Raw genomic sequence first — 17563 nt, forward strand, 5'->3', positions numbered from 1 at the left:
GGAGTTCATGGTCCTCAGCAGAGAAAGAAAAAGAGTTGACAACATGGTATTGGTTCTCAGTACCTTCAGCAGGTACAGGATCTCGCCTACTCTGTACCGAGGGACACGGATGAATTCTGTTGTGAGGAAATTCATCCCCACGTAGACGAAATCTGGAGAAGGAGTAAGCTTTGATTTCTCTAGGCTGGGTAAAAGACACAGGCTTGTAACTATGGACCAGCAGCGACGCAGATCTAGTCCAAGGGATTCCAGCCGGACATTGCGGATCAACCAATCGTTGAACTATTGGAGGATTGGGATATTCAGTAACTTTAACTTGGCTGCAAATTGTTTTATGACCTTGGTAAACGCTCTATGTGCTATTGTTGTTATGGATTTAACGCCTTTATCCAACACATTATAGGCTGTACATGGTGGCCAGTATATTTGGTCTCGGAAGAACCCGGGAAAAAACTCAGAAAGAACCACCAACCCATGGGAAGCTATTGGCAAACTTTCTCACACACTCACATAAGCTGATCCTGATACTCGAATCCATGCGGTGAGAGGTGAGATGTACGTGATCTGAAAAGGCGAGCGCCTTAGACCACTCGGCCCCCCGGGTCCAGGTCGAACGGCAGAGCACAAAGTTGGAAGACATCCTCTTCCAAGAAAAATCTGAGTAATCCTTGAGTGGAGAAAACAGAAACGTGAAGCATCCTGGAGATCGACGGACACCACCCAGTCGCCAGGTCGTATGGCATTCGTTACTGAGGCTGTAGTTTCTCCCTTGAAAGGTTCCTCCTGCAGAAACCAGTTTTGGGAGGAAAGGTCTATACTTAGAGGGCTCCCCCCTTTCTTTGGTACCAGGAAAAACCAGGAGTAGAAGGTCGGAGATTTGTCATTGAACACCCTCTCTACTTCACCCTTTTGAAGGTATGTACCTCTTCCTTTATTGGCATCAGAATGAACTTTTGTAAGGTTCAACAAACGTCCTCACTGGGCCCTTGTGGTGGGAACTTTTATGGTCCGACTGCTAAAACAGAGTTCTGAATTTGGGTTGTTGTTTTGACAGGGGCTTTAAAGTACTTTTGCTGACAGGGGTTGTTGCTTTGACAGGGGCTTTAACGTACTTTGCTGACAGACCTTGTGGTCAGGATGATTTGCTTGGTGGACAGTTTCAATGGGCCAGAATCGGATATGAGGGAACAGTACAGCTGGTCTTTCAAATCCTGAGAAGTCACCGAGGAAATGCGTCCTCAGGAGACAGTCTAAGCCACCAAGGGTGCAGAACTCACAAGGTTCTTACAGTGCTCTTTTAGGACCATAGATGTGTCCAGAGAAACATCCCTGTGGAGGTGGAGAAGCTCCACTGATAAAACCATGGGCAAGGATATAACTCATCCATAAATATTTTCATCACTTCTTCCATCAAATTTAAAGGGTACCTGGCAACAGAGATTTCTCCTTTAGCAGGCACAGTGGTGGTGATAAAAATAGGTCAGCATGTGAGGCTACAGTTTAAAGTGACCTAGCCTTTTATTCTAAAGTTTTCAGTATTTAAACTGGGAGGCAGGCCCAGATCCTCATAGAAATACCCACTTGTGCTGCTTGGGCATCCAAATTGGAAGGTTCATTGGTCCATGAAGAGAGTATGAACCTTGTAGCTATATGCAGAAACCAAGGGTCTTAATGTATGGGGGTGGGGAGACAGACTACCCTTTACATTATCTAGTAAAGTCATGTCCATTACTAATCCTTTGAGAATTCCACTTATTCATTGCTGAGTTTGGAGCAACAAGAGATGTCAAGAGGTAGACCTAAAAAGTTTTTGCCAAGCTGGAAAGAAATTTAATGCTACTGGAACCTGAAAGCATGGGACACATAGCATGTGGCAAAAGACCAGATCCCATTCTTCTCTGCCACCTCGACCAGCAGATGGGAGAAGACAGGGAACTCTAAGGTAGGGCATGCCAGATCTTCCTGTTCTGTATTATACTCACGCAAATCAATGAGGACAGAAAGAACATCTTCATCTTGCTCCAGAGAGGCAGGACTATGCGGCCCAATATCTCTGTTGTGGGGGAGACTTGGGATAAGGGGAACTTGGACATGTAATTCCTCATACTAAGCTAACGGACTGTCCCTAGTAGCAGATTTAGCAGGTGGTGAGAGCAACTCTAGAATTTTGGGACATTGGGAAGGGGGGCATGGAAGAAGGTGCATATCCCTCATTTTTTAAAATTAATTTCATAAGAGGAATATGTAGGTACACAGCTAGCATCATTGACTCTTCAACCATATGATCAAGCCCTGAATTTCAAGTCTGCATATAGGGAAAAGACCAAGTACTTTCCTGCAGTGGCAGGCCACACATCCGTAGGGATTTACAGGGATTATAGGAAAGGAGGGTTACCATTCTGATCCTCTTCTTAGTCTGGTGTCTGAACATTGATTAATTTCCAATCCCCAGCAGGGTGCAATGACAGTATGGAGAGAGAAAGGAGTCTCAACCTAATTCCTATCTCCATAACAGGAGAGACTCCAATGATCAGTGATTGGTACTCAGACCAGTGTCTGGTCACTGGTCAATGACTGACCAGGCAGTACAGACCTGTAGGAAAAACCTTCCTCTTATCTGGTGGACTTAGATTAAAGTTCTTCCTTAACTAGGTGGCTTAATTCAATTGTCAACAGTGGGCCCCAATTACTGTAAAGGGTGCTGCTCCTTACTCACAGTAGGATGCAAATTGCTCTCTGTCTTCATAGAATGTCGAGGGTGAAGTTCCTCCCTATTGGGAGGATGCGACTCACTCACAGCCCATTTATTGCTACTTTGGGAAGAAGCCAACAAATCTTGAGATTCTCTGAAAAGTCTTTGGTAACCCACCTCAAAAAGGTGAGAGACTCAAAGGAAAACTCAAAATTTTGTGGAAGATGAGGAATGAACTTTCTTTCTTTATAAGTAAGTCTATGCTTGGTAAGGTTTCAGACTTTGTTCAGCCATAAACTGCCTCAAGAGACAAACATCTGTCCTCTCACAGCATGTACAAGATAGGCTAGTGGGGTGTATGTCCCAGGGTCCTTTCCAGCAGCCACAACTACTCGCACCCTGCTTATTTTTTGCTGTAAGAAAATGTTGACAAAAAATATACAAAAAACTTCTATGAAGTATTATGTAGAAATGAATTTGTGTTGGATAAGTTGACACTAATTTAATAACAGGAAGAAGTCACCTTTCTTAGTGTTATCTCAGAAAGTTAAAGGAGCACTAGCATAAATTTTCAAAATTTTAACTTTGTTTTTGTCTTTTCTGTTAGATTCAAGATGTTGAAAAATGTTGAAATTAACCTTGTGACTGCTCTAAAAGGCTGAAAATCATTTTTAAAGACTGAAACTTCGACATACATAAGGCTTTTCCCATCTTAAAATAGAACTTGTTGACACATAATATGGTCACATGACAACTCAAACTGGTAATCTAAGGTGCAAATGGCACAAATGGATGTTTATGCTTTCACTTTAATTTATGTGATAAATAAAAAAGTATCTACTGTTGTCGCCCATGGAATGAAAGAGCCTAAATACATAGTAATGTTTTCTTCTGGAACAAAAAGGCTTTATATGCAGTAGATAAGCAAGTAAATTTGTTGTGAAATTGGATTGTGGTGGTCATCTTGAATTATTTCTGATTGAAAATTTATGTTATTGCATTTCTTTCTTTCATAAATAAAATAATAAAAGGATGAGCCCCCTGTTTATCTACATGACAAAAACAAACTAATCCCAAGTCCACCCTTAGTGAAAATTTAATGTTAATAAGTGAGGCCATGTAAGAGTTTCAGCATGGACATTGAAGACAGATTAACCCACACACATAGATGGACAATGTAAATCCCATATACTTCCAGCTTATTGACATGAAAGTATTTAAGGGACTATTTTAAACAGGTCACACCTCTTCACTACTTTCCATAAATTAAGTTAATTTTATTGGGGTTGATGAAACATAGATCGAACAATTCCAGTATGGCCTTGAAGATGATACAAACATCTCTATCTAGAAGACTTCAAATCTTTAGACTTTAACAAATAATGACTATTCCCAGAATCTGGTCTAACAAACAATGGTTATTCCCAGAAACTGGTCCAACAAACAATGGCTATTCCCAGAAACTGGTCCAATGCAAAGATTAATAATGGAAATTCGAAAACAACTATGTATACATGTATCTAAATATTATCTTAGGTCTTATCCCAAAACTTCAAGTTTGTGTATTTAATAGTGTAGGAGATAAATTGCATTGATAATCAAGGGACAGACAGACAGACAAGAAGACACAATCCCCATCTTTTTAAAAGTTGCATTGGAATAATGTTAATTATTTGTTTTACTTGTTTAAAAATTATGACCATCAAAACACAAAATAAACCTGCATATCTCTGCACTTAATGACATAACTAATAACTACACAAAATACCATACAGGATTTTTAATGTTCATTACTCATTATACTTCCGTAAACAACAGAAACTCTTGCTGAAACATTATTTTGCATCTAACCTAATAATAAGAAATTCCAATCGTTCATAATACATGTATACTGGTATAAATTTTCTATTCATTTGTCATGACTGTAGAAAGAACAGTTGTGAAGCACATATAAATAAGGAATGGGAAAAGAAAAACTGCAAAAGAACAACTAGTGCGCATTGCAGTTGATTATTATTATTATTATTAATATTATTATAGGTATTAAAAGTCAACTAAAGTTGTCAGCAAGATAATTTGATTTATTTCCTTCAGATGATAATTTAAAAGGATACTGATTATTGATATCATGGTACTCGACAGCAAAAATGTTTTACATGGAAACATTCATAAAAGCCATCATTCTCCTAAGTGCATTTGGTAAACAGAAAATTAACACAATCATTGCACTGTAGGTAGAGTATACAGAGTTCTTCACCATTGCAGTTGTTGTTGTTGTTGTTGTAGGGTTTAACGCCATTTTTCAGCACACGATAGGCTATACATGGCGGCCAGTAATAATGGTGGAGGAAGAACCTGGGAAAACCCCAGAAAGAACCACCAACCCACGAGAAGCTACTGGCAAGCTTTCTCACATACCCACATTGGCTGAATCTGAGACTTGAACCCACACAGACAGAGGTGAGATGGCAGTGATCTGTAACAGAGAACACTTTACACCACTTGGCCACTCGGGGCCCCCGCCATTGCAGTTAACTTTCTCTCATTGTAAGCTAAGTTCAAAATGAGTCTAAATGGGACAAAAAATGGATTGTAATATATGAGAGGTTTTGCCAGTTATGTTTACTTGAATACTTCTGTTAAAGGTTTTAAGGTCCTTTATCTATTATATCAAATGCATATCCATTCCATCATTAACGTATGTAAAACTATCACTGTGATTTAAATTTGTTTCAAACATCGATTCAGAATCATGCTATCAACTAGATGATTAATAATCAAGTAAGGGAGCTGGTTTGGCTCAGTAGTTAGTGTGCCAAACTCATGACCCGGTTCAAATCCTACCATCAGACCAGTATATGTCAGCTACTGTACTGTGGTGTGTCCTTGCCAAGAAATCAGACCAGTATATGTCAGCTACTGTACTGCAGTGTGTCCTTGGCCAAGAAATCAGATCAGTATATGTCAGCTACTGTACTGTGGTGTGTCCGTGGCCAAGAAACTTTACTCCAACTGCCTCAGCACTAGGTAACCTACCTGTGTTGCTGTGCCATATTGCAACAAATGAACAATAATCAAGCACTTGTAGCTAATTGTTTTGAGATGCTCTTCTTTTCTCTATCAATTTGCTTCTTTCTGTAATTTGGAAGCATGTAGCCCCATTGTATATGTTGTAGTTTCAGCTATTTATTCTTTCTCCATATCCTTCATAAAACTAATCCATCTTGACATTTTGACAATTAAAATGAAGCAAAGCACTGGTACAAAATACTTTTGTAAAAATTTATTACTGAATGTTTCAAGTGGAAGTTTTAACTCAGCACTGAACATAAAAAGAATACCACAGATTCATATCACAGACTTTGCATGATTAACACAATACTGCATTCTTACTTCTAACAAAACCACAGGTATTTCATTGTAGATGTTTAATGTATTATTATTATTATTATTTATATTATTATTATTATTATTATTATTATTATTATTATCATTATTATGTTTCTAAAAGATGCATGTAAAGCATTGAAATAATTAAAATATTTTGAAAATATGGTGTTTTTGTAATATGACAAGAAAAATAAAGCCCCAATTTCCTTAAAGTAAAAACAAATTGATCCTAAAATAAGCTTATCCAAACATGAGGCAACAATGATAGGAAAATAACAAAGTAAATGTTTTAAAACAGTTGAAAACATTTTGTAAAAATAAAGATGTTGCATGAAACATACAAATTTTGTTAAAAAAAATAAGTATGTTTAAAAGTAAATGTGAAAGATAAACTAAAGATGCAATTCAAATGTGATATTTCATTTGAGAATTGTATTCTTGTTCAAAAGCTTAATATTTCCACAGCTCAAAACAAATAAATTGACAACTTTAGATTGACAATTCACTAAACTGTCCCGCAGACTCCAACTTGTTCTTCAAAAGATTTCTGATGTCACATCAAAAGTAAAAAAACTGTTTTATTTCTAAAATTGAAAGTCATGAATATTAATAAAACAAATTTAAAATTGGAAACACAAATGTAACCAAATCAGACATGTCCAAAAATTTTAGCACCCTAGTTATTTCTAAAAGAAAAACATTTTTATCATTTTGTCCATGGCAACTTTGAATTCTGATCTTGGTATGTGACAAATTTCAAAGTTTAAAAGTGATGCCAAATTTGATCAAGCTGATATGAGGTACAAGTTATGAATTGTTTAGAAGCCACCAAATTCAAAGACTGATGAACACCAAAACATGTGTGCCTGCTCTATTTCCTATTTGTATTGAAACTCTGGAAGACAACGAAAATCATACAATTAAGTATACTGTAGGTACGTACAATGAAGTATACTTTAGGTACATACAATGAAGTATACTGCAGGTATGTACAATGAAGTATACTGTATGTACATACAATGAAATCTTTTGACTAGATCTGTTTTTGTAAAATGTGTATGCTCCCTCTGCAGACCAAACAGTCTTAGTACAAAAATGTTTAAAAATGTATACAAATTCGGAATAAACCAATGACATATTTTTCATTAAAATCTAATCAGATGATCACCATATGTATATAAAACATGCCTATCATATATAATGTGTCTTCCTCAGGTGGCTAATACCTAATCTTGCTAACAAGTTTATTATAAAAATGCCTATATCTCAAAAGATCAAAGATCAAAGATGTATAAAAATTAAAAAAATTATGTTTAAAAACATGGCCTAAAACTCCAATTAAGTCATATATATATAAAGATACATAGTAAATATCATCTGTCTAACTCAAGTAGTATTTTGGCTTTATTGAAGCTTTTGTCATAAAAGTCAATTTCCAAAAACACTGCTTAATAGCCTGAAAATCTAATCAGTTCATCTACATTTAGATACCAAGTGTATTTGCTTATTAAGACAAGGCCAACTGTAAAAAGAACAGACCCAGATCGGCTGTCACATAATGTGCTGGCATATCTGGGTCTGTGCAGTTTTGTTAGGAGCAATCAGTAGAAGAAACACAATAGACCCTGATCTGCAGGTGTATTATGGATCTTGTTTTATGCAGTTTGACTCAATTTATAAGTGAGTATATACATTAAAATATGTTTGCACTTAGTGGTTTTATGTAATCTTGCTAACAAAGTCTTAAGATGGATGTATGATAATAATCAAATCAAGCTGCCTTGTTTCAAGCAGTGAGGGAATTAAAATGGAGACCTATATGAAGCGCAACATAATAATATTTTAGCAGTTGAAGGTCTGGACCATTTGCCACAAAAATGGGATCATAGAAAGGAATTTCATGGATACGTAACTTAGCAATACTCTCTTCAATGGGTATGTGTCCACTCCATTGTATTATGCTTATTTGCTTAAAATAAAATGTAACTTACTTGAATTTCAGCCCTGAAAACTAAAATGAAGCAACTGAAAATTATGAATTCTATCCTCTGTACTGAGAACACTTTGAATAGTGAACTTCAACCAAATCCAGACATAAAATTCATACCCAGTTTTGTTCATCAATAGATTGATTCTAGTACATTTCCCATGTTTGAAATTTGCTGTCATAACTTTATGAATTTTTCTGTTTTCTAAGTTATTGCTGCATACCTATGCTGTTGATATTTTTATTTTTCTATGAAGGTTGCAAAAGAAAATCAGGTACACCCTCAAGCTATTTCATTTCTCCCCCACCCCCACCCCATGGAATAATAAAGCTGTAAAAAAAATCATGTATGGCCTTGAAAGGAAGTATGCTGTAAGCTGGGAACTGACATTTCCAAAGTAACATTCGTTACATTCTGGTGATTATTGATGTATGAAAGATGGATAAATTTCTATTATGAAAAATTACAGAAACAATTTTTATCACCTAACTATCATCACATCATGTGAGAAAAAATCATTTGTGACACTGAGTTATAATACTCAGCAGTGTCATTGAGTAACACCAAGTCCTTTAGCATACTGTAGTGTAACACTTAGCAATGTCAGTGAGTAATGCCAAGTCCTTTAGATTACTGTAGTGTAACACTTAGCAATGTCAGTGAGTAATGCCAAGTCCTTTAGCATACTGTAATGTAACACTTAGCAATGTCAGTAAGTAATGCCAAGTCCTTTAGCATACTGTAATGTAACACTTAGCAATGTCAGTAAGTAATGCCAAGTCCTTTAGCATATTGTACTGTAACAATCCACAATGTCACTGAGTAATGCCAAGTCCTTTAGCACACTGTGGTGTTTTACTTAGCAATGTCAGTGAATAATGCCAAGTTCTTTAGTACACTGTGGTGTTTTACTTAGCAATGTCAGTGAATAATACCATGTCCTTTAGTACACTGTGGTGTTTTTGCCATTCTGTAATGCCAAATCCTTTAGCACATTGTGGTGTGACAGTTAGCAATGTTACCTAGCTAAGTCCTTAAGTACACTGTATAATTGGCAATGTCAATGAGTAATGCAAAGTTCTTTACCACAAATGTGGTGCAACATTTTGAAATGTCACTGCAAAATGCAAAGTCCTTTGTCCTTTACCATAGTGTAATGTCACACTAGCAATGCCAATGAGAAAAGCCAAGTCCTTTACCACAGTGTTCAGCAACACTTAGCAATGCCATTGAGAAATGCCAAGTCCTTTATCACAGTATTCAGTAACACTTTGCAATGTCATTGAGTAATGCCAAGTCCATTACCACAGTGAGATATAACACTTAGCAATGCCATTATGCCAGGTCCTTTAACAGTGTCATGCAACACTTAACAGTGCCATTGAGTAATTATAGGTTACTGCATTTGTATGGGATAATATGAATGAGTTTTTTGGATGGAATACTGCACGACCTTGGGAGTGCAGAATATCCATCCGACAAAACAAGTTCATATTTTCCCATAGAAATGCAGTAACCTTTTTATTATATGCTCATTTTTTAAATTCTACCTAAGGCTTAATAATATAAACAAAATACACTACAAGAAACAACGTAAATGAATGTATGTCGTATTCCAAACTAAATACACAAGCGCATATTCATAATTACACAACAACATTATTACTGTGCACATAACTCCACCCAGATAAATTTGAACTTAGTTGCACACTTTACATAACTTTCGAAAGAAAATGATGTGTCTAGTTAAAATTGAAATTTGGAGTCATATTGTGAATGAATCTGCATTGCAACAGCTTTTCCATTTGATCTGGAATGAATAGATTTTGGTATTTTTTTTTATTCTACGAAATTTCGTTATTATGGACTGGATTTGTATGTGACAATTCCACATGAAATACATGGGATTGAAGAAGCTAGGGAGAAGCGTGTTGAAATCTGCAAATGTGTTTCTGCTTCTGTCATTGAATATTTGAAATCTTAATGTGGGAAAAATATGAAGTCTTTCAATTGCAATTAACAAAAAGACGCTATGGAATTTAATGCTTATTTCATTTTGAGTGCAGTAAGGAGGATGTAATTGCACTTATCACTGAAATTACAGTACTATTTCGAAATGTGTAATCAAGCTTGAGAACCTATGACATGGCTCATGTAATTCAGATTTGCAGAACTAAAAAAGTACATTTTGAGGAAATTCAGGATGTAAAACTGTAAATATATTTTTTCTGCCATTCTTATCACCAGCTAAAGACAGTATATGACTTGTCACTTGTATGTTATTTGTAAGGACCTTTTCTTGTGTCTGTTGTATACTGTAGCTAGCCTAAACCCGAAACATTGTATCAATGCAGAATGTGCCAAAGCAGCTGGTATGTGGCAGTCCACGAAACATCTGTTTTAGTTCATTCAGAAACAAATTTAAACAACCACAACATAAAGCGCCTCTTACGCGAGTGTACATGATTTGTTTACAAATCAAAAGTGCTGGTGTCTGAGTCTGTTGTTTGTTTACAATAGAAAGTAGTTCCTTTATGCATGTGAATGCTATATGTATATTGGCGCATGGGTTCAGTATCGGGTAATACTGCACGATTCTGACAATGTAAAGTTAATGGGGGAAAAAATGAGCATATAATAATGCTAAATTCTTTATTTTATGCGAAAAAAAGAATCTTAAACTCTTGTTCTTTTGACCTAACATTCAGGAAACTCACTGAATAATACAATTTGCCCCTGAATGTAAGCAGCTTGTGGAACATAATTTTCAACTAACTGCATAAATTTCAAATGAACAATTGTTTATCCTCCTTCTAATTTTGGAGAAAACAGTAAGCAAATGGAAGATAAAATTGCACAGTCTTTGGAAGTTCCATATGAACACAATAACTTAAGTAAATGCAATAATATTTACAGCAAATGAAAGAGTTCTTTTTCAGCACAAGTATGCTTCACAAATTATAGATATGATACCATATACATAAAAACTTCTCTTCTTTGTGTCACAAGATATGTACCAATTCCCTGTCACTACAGGAATTAAATAAAAAATGGATTAAAACCTTCAGCCTTAAAAATTATAACATAATTTAGCTTTGATTTGAATGTTTACCCTATTAGACAATATGATGTAACAGATCTAAAATCCATTACGACTGACTGTGCAGAGAATCTGACCACTGAAAATTCATGCTATAGGGCCTAATACAATGCAGATTATAAGTGATTAGACTACAGTTATTACAAATCACCATCTTCATGTTTGCGGTAGGTGATTTCTATTTTGTAAATGTGAATTTGTAACAGTTGCATGTATCCTACACCTTGCTCAGACCGTTTACCAATGTGACAATCAATGAAACACTTTTATATTTCTTTATCAGACACATCCATTAAATAAACATTTAATAATAAATTGTTTGTGAAAAGAAATTATGCAAACATTTGCAGTCTAATCATTTACAAATTGTCTTCATAATACATAGATGTAACTACAAATAAAACTTGTTCCTGGGTAAATATTATGGGCATGGTAAAGTAAAATTCATATGTATCTTAAATATTTGATCACACAAGATGGAAATAGAGCATATTTCCAGAAATGAAATGGTATATTCAAGCAACAATGTTACTAAATATAGTCTATTATTGATCCTACAAGGAGTTTTCCACTGAAAGTTAGGAATGATAACAATTCAAAGAATGATCTACTGAGCAATTATTACAAACTATAGCTAGAAATGTTGCTATTAGAATGTCACGAGCATAACCTAACATGTGGCGTACAGACTTGCCAACCCTAGCAAGACCTTCTCAGTAAGGCAGTCAAAATTGTTCTCTGTGTTTTAGCAGTTTTCAGTAAGGTGCAATGAAATTTCCTCTACAGCTAATAATACAGTGAAGGCAAACACTAAAATGTTAATAAAATACAATTAGACATTAATTATTCCCAGTAGAGTTTTGGAAACTGCAGTACAAAACCCCATGGTGCTCAAAGGCTTCTTACTAGATTTCTCAGTTCGACATAATCTTTTGGGTTTGTTTTCTTTGTGTTTTTGTTTCTAAAATTTCAAGTGGCAATGGTAACCATCTATTCCACTATGAGACTAACTCAAATCAACAAAACATGATATCCAATAAACAATTTTTTTGTGCCTTTCCTTCTTTTTTTCCAAGAATTAGAATACACCTATTTACACTTCAGTACTATAAGGATTATTGTCTCTTTCATATTTGAAGTGTTTTTTATTTGTTAGATGCAATTTCTAGAAAATGAAATAAGCAACAGCTTGATCAGGCAGATGTTATGCATGAATGGGCAGTTTAAAGCATCCGATGCACTGCAGTAAATTATAAACTGGTTCCTTGACCAACTACACTGAACCTAATTTGAAAGCTGGATCTGGACCAATCAAGCTAGTTCCATGTTTGACTACAACAATTATATTTGTGTAACTTTTGCTATTATTCTGTGAAAATCCATAATTTAAGGGTCATTTCAGTCAAATCATGAAGGTTGGCAGGTCTGGGTATGCCTAAACAATGAGAACAACCTCATATCTGATAAAGGTTGGTAGGTCTGGGTATGCCTAAACAATGAGAACAACCTCATATCTGATAAAGGTTGGCAGGTCTGGGTATGCCTAAACAATGAGAACAACCTCATATCTGGTACAGCTTAAAAAACAGCTGAACTTGCTCTTACAATGCAAAACTAACAAGAATAAATTTATTTTAATGAAAAATATTAACTAGGGAAGAGCTAATAAATGTGACTGCCTTATTTTAAATATTCTAAGTTTTCTCATTACAGATATTTATCTTTTATATAACCATAAAGTGATTGTAAATTTAAATCTTTTTCAATAATTTAACAAAAATATACAGATATACATAAATAATGGAATGGTATTATAAAGTGATGTAAACAACACTAATGAGGCTGAAATGTACAAAATGCCCTATGCTGTTCTAGTATATTTTCATTTTGACCATTTTTTCATGAAATGCAATTTGTGATTTTTCATATCCCCAGAGATTTACTTGGCCATGATACCTGCAACTATCAATAATTCAACTCTATTCTTAGAATATTTTTTTTTAATTAGTCCAGCCTTAAAAACTTAATTGGACCAACTTCATAAAAGTTTTTCAACAGACATTTTTCCTGTGATTCTGGGGAACTTTATCTGTGCATAATTGTCCAAAGTTGACTATTTTAAATTGCTGAAATTCACACAGCTGGTCATATGTCACACCCTCCACGAACCTAAATCACTACAATCTCCTGAGCGTGGGATAGAAAATCAATCATTTGTAACCTTGGTACTGCTGGAGTCTTCAGGCTTGCAAATATACAGTACCCTTTATCCAGAATCTGTGATGTCATTACAGGCAGGGCAGAATCTGTGTGTTATGGTATCAAATGAAGAAGCAAATGGATGGCTTTTAAATGATGTCAAGTACCATATTTTCATGCATATAATCTGCCCACACGTATAACCCACCCAGGCATATACCCTGCCCACATGTATAACCCACCCAGGCATATACCCTGCCCACATGTATAACCCACCCAGGCATATACCCTGCAGAAATTCAATAAGAGTGTAAAATAAAAGACTCTTCTATATCCTATTCTCTGGTGAGACCTCTGCTAGAATTCAATACTAGAATAATTCAGGATGGTCTCAGCCATGAAAATTCAAAAAGTTTGTACAAGATAAAAAAAAAAGAGTGAAGATTTTTAGATGGTTGCCATTGTGTGCAGTGACCAATTAATATTGCACCAACCCCCCAAAAGCCATATATGTTTGAAAGTATATTTATCAACATTCCTTGCTACTCAGATATACAGTATTTCTCCCATCTTAAGACCAGGGATCAAGTTGTGCATATTTTTCAAAATGTAGGATATGGGCTTATTATCATATGATAGATATCATTAGTAAATATTTACTACATGTTTGTTCTATTGTTGTCATTGTGTTGGGTTTAGTGCCAACTCACAGCAAAAAATTGGCTATAAATGGCAGCCAGTATAACTGGTGAAGGAAGAACCTGGGAATCTTTTGCCATGGGGTATCAATTTTTGAATAGTTCATAGTGGTTTAAAGTGGGTGGGGCACGAGAGAGAAAACTAAATAACTGTCAAAAGGTGCAAAATATGCATTTAATGACTTTGTTTATAATCCTTATGCTAAGGTGCTTTACCATTTTTGCATCAATGCTTTCTGTACTTTTTTCAGTGAGAATCTGAATACCTGATCTATGCTCTTCCTTAATTTTGTCCTATACCTGATCTATGATCCCTTAGTGTTGTCCTATTCTATGATCTTCTTTAATTTTGTCCTATACCTGATCTATGCTCTTCTTTAATGTTGTCCTATACCTGATCTATGTTCTTCCTTAATATTGTTCTATACCTGATCTATGATCCCTTAGTGTTGTCCTATACCTGATCTATGCTCTTCCTTAATGTTGTCCTATACCTGATCTATGATCATCTTTAGTGTAGCTCTGAGCAGACAATCTTTCTGTCTCTCACACTTATCTGATGTTTTGACATAACTTGTGACTACTATCTCTCTAAAATTTTGCTTCATGGCTGATCAATGGATCAATTTCATACACCCTCTGAGAGACAATTGAATTGGAACTACACCCTTAATAGTTCTTGCATAAACCACATCAGTTCTCAATCATATAAATTAACTACCTAAATACAGAACTGAAATCATGGATTAAAAAAATACAAAACGACAATTATGTGATAACTTTTTGAAAAAATACAGCCTCATGTATTAGATGCAACAAAACACTATTATTGCAAGTAATTTTCATGGTCTGTTTCCCATCCAATTTAATAAGTTTGTCTCTCAATTATTTATATGAAAATCCAGCAATCAATAAAGTGGCCTAGCAACATCATGTAACTTTCTCCAAAAACCTTGAAAAACTGCTACCCACAAAATAAAGTCATTCACAGTATTATACAAGTCTAAAGAAAAAGTTGACCATAGCATACATGTGGAGCAATAACAAAGGCATTTATTTAGCTGGACAAGGAGAAGTGCTTACTGAAGCTATATTCCAAATCTGAAGCAGGTGGGATAAAAAGTCATTGAAAATAAAGGAAAGAAGAAAAAAACACTTTAATCTAGCGTGTGGATAGATGTACAGATGGACATATGCATAAAGATACCAAAGTGATCACTATGTGAAGCTTTTTCCAAGGATGACAGGATAAAGGAGTTATTTTTTTTATTAGTGGTATATGTTAGAATGGAGTTTACAATCAGAAATAGAATACAGGTACCAATGCTTATGACTAGAAATTATATAATGGATTTACCCAGCCAAGATATATGCATATCTTCCAGAATACAAGAGGAGTCAATCCAATCAGAAAAAAGCAAGAAAATAAAGTGCCTTTTTACAGACAAAAATGAAGCATATCATTTTCATTGGCCATTATAAGAGTACTCCATCTGTGAAACCCAGAAGATCAAGTGAAGGGGCCTTACAATAAAGGTTTCAATTTATTTCATATTTTACCTTGGTTAAAAGGTTTTCTCAGTTTTATTCAAGTTGTTTTATACATCTATTCAAGTAAACATTGTTTTGTTTAAAACAAAAAGGTCACCCAAACTCACCTATTGTAGTGAATGTCATTACCTTTCTTAACATGTTTAGTCCAATGATTTAAAACCAGTCTCTGACTATACTGTATATACTTACTTATAAGTCAAGTTCAACTGCAATTTCCAGAGACCCAGACCTGCTGTAGCATAATGCACCATCACATCAAGGACTATATAGTTTGTAAGGAGAACAAACACCATGGAACCTGACCTGCCAGTGCAAATGTGACATTGGGTTTATTGTTTTCAGTTTGTCTTGTCTTCTATGTAAGTATACACAGTATGTAAAGAAGTCAGGTATACATTTGTTAAACAGTAGTTTTGCATAAAAGCCCCCAAAAATTCACATTATGTTGATGTCTAAAATGACTCAAAGTGAATGAAAATAATGACTTCAAGTGACAGAAAATTCAAACTCCAATGAAAGCAGATCAGATTTCTTCCTAAAAAAAGAAAAGAAAATATTAATCCAGTACAATTCAAATGTATTAAAAAACACCAATATTGCATTACACTGTAGTTGCATGGACATGCTGTATTGCAGCCAGCAAATTGTTCTTATGTCTTACATATAAGCGTCCTTTGGTCCATGGATTTTGCAATTGTAAGGGTTGATAGTCATCTCGTAATATCCTTTCCCGTGCCCCGATCACGGCCACGAGACAGAAATCTGATAATGACTCATCACTATAAATTGGTCCATCTCTTCCTTTGTTTTTCACAGACTGGTTCAAGTTACTAACCACAAGATCAATCACCTCCCGTGCTGTTGTTTTGGTTGTCACATGTAATTTCACACTTGTGCCACGAGCAAGGCCAGTTTCATATGCTGCGTACACACGTAAAATCCCTGAATTAGAGGTTTGACTAGTAACAGAAGAACCATCAGGAGTCACATGACCATTTGATTTTGGCATCTCCTCCATAGGATCATAAAATTTGGCAATTCTTCGGTTGTCCTTCCCAACACTAATCTCATTTGAATCACACACTATGGAGCTACGACATGATAAAGAACTGCTATTATCAAACACTTTCTCCCTCCTTTCCAAATCTGAATTTTGAGCTGTGTTCAGCACAGCTGAGACTGGAATGCCTCCTTTTATAGTCCGGTCCCGTGCATACGTAATAAGGTCCATAATCCAACTCATCCCCTTCCTCGTTTTGTCCAGGTTTTGCTGGAGATTGCATAACTGCTGGACACGATCTCTGGCAGTATTCAACTCCTCCTTGGAAAATGCCTGAAAATTGTATCAAATATAATGTTTTAGAAAATTAGTGGAGGGAATTTTTTATGTGCAGTCTAAATATAACTATGAAGAACTTACCCATCATATAATTAATCAAGGAATTGAGTTTACAATAGAGCAGCTATTTATATATTCATACAATTTTAGTTTGTTAAATAGTAAACAAAATAATTTAGATCAAAATGATATCATTGCATATGAAGCAATGTACATCTTAATGGTACAAACTGTCTCTCAGTGATGGAACATTTGGTTTGCTTCGGTATTTTACCTCAACACAAGTTCCTTGTCCAAGGACACACCAAAGTAGCTGACTTGGATTGATCTGATGGTAGGATTTGAACTTGAACCTTTCAGTTGCAAGTCTATCCTATCTCATGACACTTTTAAAAGTATTTACATTATGTATAGTGTTGGGAATTAGATTAAATTTAAAGAGTGATCATCAGAATAGGTCAACAGTTGATTTTAATTAGTTGAAGACTTTTTCTCTGTTTTTCACTGAAAATGTCATTCAGGCATACATGTAAATATTTGCTTGTGTCCCTAACTTCACAGACTTGTCAATGTCAACCAGGTAGTCCTAAATAACTCTGAATG

At 35.3% G+C, this 17563-nt stretch overlaps 1 protein-coding gene across 2 annotated transcripts in view; it reads right to left on the reverse strand.

The window, feature by feature from the left end:
- Nucleotides 1-4457: 4457 nt before the first annotated feature.
- The window catches only part of LOC149803033 (ankyrin repeat and fibronectin type-III domain-containing protein 1-like), a 168930-nt gene continuing 155824 nt past the window's right edge, over nucleotides 4458-17563 (reverse strand). For both annotated transcript variants that reach the window (XM_089952590.1, XM_089952589.1), the window contains one exon: nucleotides 4458-16954. In XM_089952590.1, the coding sequence (XP_089808716.1) occupies nucleotides 16223-16954 (732 nt within the window). In that variant the 3' untranslated portion in view covers nucleotides 4458-16222. The remainder of the gene's footprint in view (nucleotides 16955-17563) is intronic.

Source organism: Sinohyriopsis cumingii, chromosome 3, assembly GCF_028554795.1.
Source record: "Sinohyriopsis cumingii isolate HCF-2022 chromosome 3, ASM2855479v2, whole genome shotgun sequence".
Lineage (NCBI taxonomy): Eukaryota > Metazoa > Mollusca > Bivalvia > Unionida > Unionidae > Sinohyriopsis > Sinohyriopsis cumingii.